Source organism: Nanorana parkeri, unplaced genomic scaffold, assembly GCF_000935625.1.
Source record: "Nanorana parkeri isolate BGI_ZX_2015 unplaced genomic scaffold, ASM93562v1 scaffold416, whole genome shotgun sequence".
NCBI classification, from domain to species: Eukaryota; Metazoa; Chordata; class Amphibia; order Anura; family Dicroglossidae; genus Nanorana; species Nanorana parkeri.
In genome coordinates, this window is record NW_017306684.1 from 215,972 (window position 1) to 224,376 (window position 8,405).

At 42.6% G+C, this 8,405-nt stretch overlaps 1 protein-coding gene and 1 pseudogene across 1 annotated transcript; both read right to left on the minus strand.

Annotated features, from left to right (window-relative positions):
• Positions 1 to 1,605: 1,605 nt before the first annotated feature.
• On the minus strand, positions 1,606 to 4,128 carry LOC108789687 (annotated as a pseudogene).
• Positions 4,129 to 4,268: 140 nt separating this feature from the next.
• Positions 4,269 to 5,225, minus strand: LOC108789688 (olfactory receptor 1009-like). Its single transcript, XM_018559770.1, has one exon. The coding sequence runs from the start codon at positions 5,223 to 5,225 to the stop codon at positions 4,269 to 4,271; it is 957 nt and encodes a 318-aa protein (XP_018415272.1).
• Positions 5,226 to 8,405: the final 3,180 nt, after the last annotated feature.

Consider the following 8,405-nt stretch of genomic DNA (forward strand, 5'->3'; position numbering starts at 1 on the left):
CAAAACTTTAAGGGAAAGATACCTGGGGCCTAACGGTAGAACATGGTGAACCTTGTCAAGAGGGGGTCCGTTCCAGTTGGAATTTGCAGCTGTCCAACTCGCTGTACATCATCCAGCCAGACCAAATCCGACTATTGACATCTTCATGGCCTTTATCCTCTGCAAGGAAACCCTCTAAACATAAGACAGATGCCCAGGCAGACAGAGGAGGGGGGTTCAGCAGACTTCCATCTTCTGGAAATGGAAACCCGAGCAGCTATTAGGCAAAAGCGTAAAATATATTTTTTGATGCTCTTGTAGGAGCCCGATATTGATGCAATAGCTGGAGTGACAATTACACATTTGCTACAAGTTGCACCAATGACACGGAGCACAGAGCTTCTGACCAGACAGCATGGCAGACATTGTCTCTATCTCTAATTGAAACTTCATATTGAGATGTACGAAGGGAGGGAGAGAAGATGGGTCACTGCTCTGATTCATCGAACAGTAGGCATGCTCATGCAGAAAGACTTCAACTCAGCCGATCCAACATCTGGATCAGCTGAGCCGAAGCTCCGGCAGCTCACTCGCTGCCGTTCGCACTTATTCACATAGGGGACGAACGGCAGTGAGTGAATAGCCGAATGCCAGCATTTGGCTCGGCTATTCGTCTCAGTACCCCCGAGGTACCGAGCAAAATAGAAAATAGTGAAAATAGTAGAAAAAAAGGTTATATTCAAATTCAGAATTCAAAAATAAATAAAGATATTTTAAAAAAGAAAACAAAAATTGGGTGGCGCTAGCAGTGACAGCCGGCTCCGCCCAACTGTTTCCTATTTGCCGGCACCTGCTAGAGTCTTGTAGCAGGTCTCGGCCAATGAATAACAACTGGGCAGAGCTAGCCGTGACGTCATGGCCAACTCCACCCAGTTGTTATTGTTTAATTTGGGGACGCTGATCTGTCATTACAACTGGGCGGGGCCAGCCGTCAGATCATATCCCCTTCTCATTCATTTCTCACTTTGTTGTCTGTTCATCATTTCCTTTTTTTAAAATCTATATGGTAACTCCATATATTGTTGGTTTTAAGTTTGTATCAAATATTATTTCCTAGCATCCCACCCTTTTTTTGGGTGGAATGCTAGGAAACAAAAGACCAAACCAAAACATTTCTTCTTGGTCATTATCAAGGTGTAGTGGAGAGGATGTCAGATAGTCACATAGTGGTAATAGGGCACTCCTGGGGAGAAGGATGTTAATAGTCATTGTATAGGGAGAGCTCTAGATGCTACTTCATTGATAGTATTATGCAGTGCACTACATTTATTGACGAGCATCTCTATACTTATTTTTACTTGTGAGTTCTATACTGTAGACTTTGGTTCTCAACTGGTGGGTCATGACCCAAAAGTGGATCGCCGCGTGCCTTCCACTTTTCTAGTTGAGAGGCTCCTCTGCCTTTACTAGTACAAATAAGCAGAGGGATTTAGACAGAAGAGCATCTAAATAACACACCTGCCTTTGCCTTGTCCAGTGTGGTGGCTTACAACAATGGAATCAATGTATATCTAGAAGCAAAACTTTTTTTTTTTTAAAGCCCCCGTCAGCACTTTTTCATGGAGATTATTTTATCCACGTCAGCAAGATTTTTTCATTGCGTTCTACAAGGACCTGCTTCACCTCTTAGTTCCTCAGGCTGTAGATAAGAGGATTCAGCATGGGAGTCACTGCTGTAAAGAAAACAGAGGCTATTTTGTTTTGTGTATTAAAGGCTCCAGAATGAGGATAAAGATAGGTGTAGAAGACAGCTGCAAAGAAAGTTGAGACACAAATAATATGTGAGGAGCACGTACTGAAGGCCTTCTGCCTGCCCTTAATGGATGTCATCTTCAAAACGGAAGAAATTATATAGCTATATGAGAGGAGGATTGTCACCAATGTATATGTTCCCCAAACCCCAGCAAGGATGCCAGTTATCATATCACAATGAAGAGTGCTGGAACAGGACAGTTTCAGCAGTGGTGGGATGTCACAGTAGAAATGGCCAATAAGGTTTGATGTACAGAATGGAAGATTGAACACACAAGTGGTCTGCACAACTGACTGCAAGAAGCAAACAAAAGAAGGACAAAGGACCAAAGCAAAACATTTCTTCTTGGTCATTATCAAGGTGTAGTGGAGAGGGTGGCAGATAGCCACATAGCGGTCATAAGACATGGTGGAGAGAAGGATTTCTTCAGTACTGGCCAGAGCACAAAATAAGTACAGTTGGATGGCGCAATCAAGAAATTAATTTTTATTTTGTAGGGGAAAGTAAGTGAGACAACACATGTGGAATGATAACTGAGGAGTAAAAAAGGTCTACCAAAGAGAGGCTACCCAAGAAGTAATACATCGGAGTGTGAAGGCTGGAGAAGACACAGACAAGGGCTATAATCCCAACATTTCCTACTACGGTCACCATGTAAACCAAAGAAAAGAACACGAAGAGGAACGGGACAAGTTCCTTATCATTAGTTAGTCCAGAAAACTCGAACATGGTCATTTGTGTCTTGTTTTTTGATACCCATTGACCTGTAATGGTTTTAAATGTCAGACCGGTCAACTTTACTTGTGGAACAAGTAATCATCATCTCTTAGATATATCATTGATGTAGTACAATGCCAAAGAAGGCCTTTTTTTCCTCAGAAATCCAGAAGTCTAAAATAGAAGTCTATTTTAAAGTTTGCTTAATTGTTTTTTGTTCAAAACATGTTGCTGTGTTTTCTACTTTCATTTGATGCCTTTGAATTTCATGGAGATATTTTTGGGGGATTTTACAGATGATAAAGTTATAAATCTGAAATAAGAGATTTTATAATCAAAACAAATTACTTTACAAAAAAACACTCTTACTTTTTCTTCAGGTTGTCAACTGTAGTTAGTAGGGCCATCTACAACCCGACAAAGAAAAATAGCCCGATAATAGGCCCAACCAGTGTATGACTGACTTTTATTTTTACTATGGGGATAGTGGTTAGTTTGATTTTTCTTTGAAACTATGCAGCAGCGTGATGTGAGCTAAAGGAAGCACCAAGAACAGATGGTCAGTAACAAGTGAATGCTGCACTTTGAGCACCACAAACTTAAAAAAAAGCCTTCTCGACATAAAATTAAAATTAAGAAACCCCCCGAAAGGATTTTAATATAAAAATGGCCCTATCAACAGACAATAAAACCCAATATGTCCTCAAAGTATATGAAAACTCCAAAATAGTACCCCTCTGAAACAAAAGCCCACTTTTAATAAAGACCCAAACAACATAAAATAAATAAACAATACATCCCCAAAATAAATGAAAACCCCACATATTCTGCCCCCTGAAACAGAAGTCCCTTTTTGTAAGGAAAGCCATGCAGCAAAAAAACACAAAAACAAAGTTGCTATTGACAAGACAGCAGCCAAAAGTGACCACTGGTCTTAAATCAACCAAAGAGCTAGCTATCGGAATTAAAGTCTCCTAAAGGACCCTAATCTCTTTCTTTACCCTTTTGCTTCAGCAGCTTTTAATCTACTGATATTATGGCTGCTCTTTTATAATGAAGGGGTTTACACATAACAAGTAGAATATATAGACATCGTCACTCCGATAGTGAGCCAGATACGTCTGTTTATTGACATTTGAGTAGCATAACATGATACACTCAAAGCGATGTTACAGGATCCCCTTCATCAGGCAGAACAAGAGTGCAATGGGTTCATGGACTTTACTTTGACACATAACAAAGCCCGCATCATTGGCCCTTCTAAGCCAGCTGCCCTTGCAGAGCATTATGGTTATAAAGAATTTGGCCAAGCAAAATTCAATATAAATATGCTAGGACCACGAATCTCAAACGTGTAGAATTCATCTCGAACTCATGATAGCCCTGAACCAACCCCCCCAACACTGGTTGTCAATGGAGAAGGAGCCCAATGTAGAAGTGTGTGAGAAGTGCCCACTTATATTGTTGGTCATTGGCCTTAATCCTCCACTGCTCAAGGATTAGCAACCTATGGAGAAACCTTAGTGTTCCATTGAACCATGGTTAAGAAAGCCTGGTGTAATAAGTTGGAGGGGGTGGTGGTGGTTACCTTCATGGCGCGTTAGGCAAAGAGTGGACATGGGCAAAACTGACCAAAACTGACCAGTTGTGAGAATGGTTTTAGACTGCGAAAACAAAATGTTCTGACACTTGTCGTTTATAAAGTTAGAGTTTACAGCAAGGAACTTTACAAAGAAAGTGTATTAATTCCACATCAGCATTATTTTTGTATTGCTCGGGCAAGGATCTGCTTCACCTCTTGGTTCCTCAGGCCGTAGATAAGAGGATTCAGCATTGGAGTCACTACTGTGAAGAAGACAGAGGTCACTTTGTTTTGTATCTCAAAGACTTCTGAATGAGGACGAAGATAGGTGAAGAAAACAGCTGTGAAGAAGGACAAGACACAAATAATATGTGAGGAGCATGTGCTGAAGGCCTTCTGCCTGCCCTTAGCTGATGTCATCTTAAAAATTGAAAGAAATATAAAAGTGTACGAGAGGAAGATTGTCATCAATGTATATATTCCATAGGCTGCCACGAGGATGCCAGTCACCATGTTACAATGCAGAGAATTGGAGCAGGACAGCTTGAGCAGCGGTGGGATGTCACAGTAGAAATGGTCAATCAGGTTCGATCCACAGAATGGAAGACTGAACACACAACTGGTATGTACAATGGACTGCATGAAACAAATAATGAAAGGATAGAACACCAAACCAAAACATTTATTTTTAGTCATTGTCAAGGAGTAGTGGAGAGGGTGGCAGATAGCCACATAGCGGTCATAAGACATGGTGGAGAGAAGAAGAGTCTCAGTGCTTGCCAGTGCACAAAAGAAGTAAAGTTGGAAGACACAACCAAGAAATGAAATTGACTTTTTAGGAGAAAGGAAGTGATACAATGTATTTGGAGTGACAACCAAGGAGTAAAAAAGGTCCACCAAAGAGAGGCTACTCAGGAAGAAGTACATCGGGGTGTGAAGGCTGGAGGAGGCGTAGACAAGGGCTACCATCCCCACATTTCCTACTATGGTCACCATGTACACCAGTAAAAAGAACACGAACAGGAATGGGACAAGTTTTTTATTGTCAGATAGTCCAGAAAACTCAAACATGGTCACTTGCGTGTTGTTTTCAGTTCCAATAACTTCTCTTTTTGTAATGATGAAATTAAACATATCTTAGTTTTACAAATAAAGTTGCTCACAATATTCTGGTAAAATGAAAAAAAAAAAAAAAAAACCCACAATCCTACTGAACACCTCTGGCATGAAGTGGAATACCAATTTACCGGACTTAGTTCCTGACCTTACAGATGGGCACAAATCTCCCCCAGACACACTTCAAAGTCTTGTGGAACATCTTCCCAGAAGAGTGGAGGCCGTTATAGCCACAAAGGAGAGTGGACTCCATAGGAATGGCCATGGTTTTGGAATGAGATATCCAGCAAGCTCATGGTGTGACGGTCAGGAGTCCATACATTTTTTGGGATAATGTTTAGTCCTTCACTGTTATTTCTACTGCCCAGCTTGGTACGCAGGGAAATGTGGAGGAAAAAAGCAATGAAGACATTTTCAAATATAAAGGGAATCAATGTTTTCAATATATTATATACACTGAGTGGACAGATTATTATGACCACCTGACGTTTGCAGGCAAATTAGCTATAATTTGGCGCTGAAGTTGCTAGAGGGCGAGACCATTATAAATAGGGAAGCGAGTTGTTTACCACAACAGTAGACGTGATTTGTTTCTGAAGATACGGGGAAACAACGCGATGTAACAGCCTTTGAACGCGGGATGATTGTTGGCACTCGGAGCCATGGAGCGAGTATCAGCAAAACAGCAGAATTCGTTACATGTTCAAGAGCGGCTCATTGTTAAAGTGTTTAAAGACCGGACTGTCAGCCGAAAATCTGGGTGTGAACGTGCGAATTGTGGCCGTCAGCGACTGGTCAATGTTAGGGCAGAACGGGGGAGGGGCAAGACTGGTACAAGACAACAGAAGGGCCACAGTGCCGTGTCAGATTCCTCGCATCACCTTTCAACATCTCGTGGAGTCATCTCATGGCCCAACCAAGTACTGATGGGGTGGTCATAATAATCTGGCCACATCAGTGTATACTGCATATAAAACATGCAGATATCAAAATATAATATTTTTCATAAGAATGTTCATTTACATATAAATAGAAGGACAACGGCAAAGGTGAGAGATGTTTTCTAAAGCAACACGGTTCCTTAATTGTTAAATTATATAATTGCTTCATCTCTATATCTCAGCAGAGATTATATAACAAATTCCGGATCCCGGAGAGGAGAACTTGTCCACGCCGGAGATTTAATTATTATTCTCATTTTTGTATGATGTCATTGGGAAAATAATTTTGTTGAATAATTTTAATGAATATTATACTACAAAGAATTGCAAACACAGTGATTACCCAATCACACCAGCCTCTGTATAGAGGAGCTTACACTCTAATGTCCCCCCCACAGTACCCACAGTCACACACTATGTACTACAGCAAAAAGCTTCCCAGCACACTCACCAGCCAGCATGCAAAAAAACCTGTCTAACCGCTAAAGTTAAAAACAAAGGTCTCAGCTGCCGTTGTGATGTGCGGGGTCCCTTGCGCGTCCCTGTGCCCTTAAGAGGGTTGGGCTTCCTCCTGGTGAACCTGCACCCAATTTTATCTTTTGTTACAGGTGCTTCAAGATGGAGACTCTAATAGTTTAGAGTTAGGACCGCACTACACAGATGGAACGCTGTATAAAGCCCATTTCGTGTGCAGCTTGCTGCAAAGCTGGTTATAAGTTGATGAGTGCGTTTGCCATTTGTTATGCTTGACACACTATGTACTGCCACCATAAAACAGCCTGTTTTGGTAGGTCCCCTTGTTTCCCCCTCCTGTTTTGTTATTAGTAGTTTAGCCCTTCGGCGGACATTCCCAGCTTCCCCAGTTACTTTTGTTTCATGCTCATTGAGTGAAGAGGACCCTCTACAGAGTTTAAAGGTTTATGATCCCGAAAAGCTTTTTCACCTGCAGGAATATCCCACCAAAATTTCCCCGGTAATTCACAAAGCTCGGAATAATCTACATTGGATTTCAAGTAAAGAAGGGCGAGGGTCCTTTCAATGGAACTTCAAGGGCAGTATGGGAAAAACACCAATCCTTTAAATCCTTGTTTATCAACTGGCGGGTCGTGACCCAATAGTGCGTCGCGATCCCATGTTCAGTGGATCACCACTTGCCTCCCACTTTTCTAGGCGAGAGGCTCCTCAGCCTCCCCCTAGCGCAGCACCGTCCATTCTTACACCGAGCAGCCATGCAAAATATGCTGCCCTTGCACAATGCAGTCAGGCAAGTACCGTTCTACTGGCAACCGCCAAACCCAGACACGTCCATCGGATTGCCAGATGGAGAAGCGTGATTGGTCACTCCAGAGAACACGTCTCCACTTCTCTAGAGTCCAGTGGCGGCGTGCTTTACACCACGGCATCCCACGCTTTGCATTGCACTTGGTGATGTGAGGCTTGGATGCAGCTGCTCGGCCATGGAAACCCATTCCATGAAGCTCTCTACGCACTGTTGTTGTGCCAATCTGAAGGCCACACGAAGTTTGGAGGTCTGTAGCTATTGACTCTGCAGACAGTTGGCGACTTCTGCGCACAGTGCGCTTCAGCATGCGCTGACCCCGCTCTGCCATTTTACGTGGCCGACCACTTCCTGGCTGAGTTGCTGTTGTTCCCAGTTGCTTCCACTTTGTTATAATACCAGTAACAGGTGAATATCTAGTAGCCAGGAAATGTCACGGAACACCTGAATCCAATGATTTGGAGGGGGAGGGGCCCAATACTTTTGGCAATATAGTGTATATTTTGATTGCAATTTTGCTTTCATATACTTATATTTTTATTTCCATTTTTATGATGACATCCGCAAAGGGTAGGCAGAAGGCCTTCAGTATGTGCTCCTCACATTTGTATCTTGACCCTCTTTGCAGCTATCTTCTTCACCTATATTTGTGCTCATTCAGGGGCACGTAAGATACCGGACAAGGTAAAAGGGTGCCATGTGTCCCCAGTTATATACAAACATTGGAGTGATCAGCCGAGCACTCCAGTGTTTGTCCTGCACACAGAGGATCGGTAAATATCACTGATATTAGGGATGCACTGATACCGATACTAGTATCGATATCAGTGCCGATACCGAGTATTTGGGCGAGAACGGGCGCCGTGTAAGGACGTAGCGTCTGACATTCTGATTGGCCGGGAAGCCGTCTTCATGCTCCCTCGTCATCTTATGATGAGGGAGCATGGAGCTGGCCTCCCGGCCAATCAGAAAGCAGGG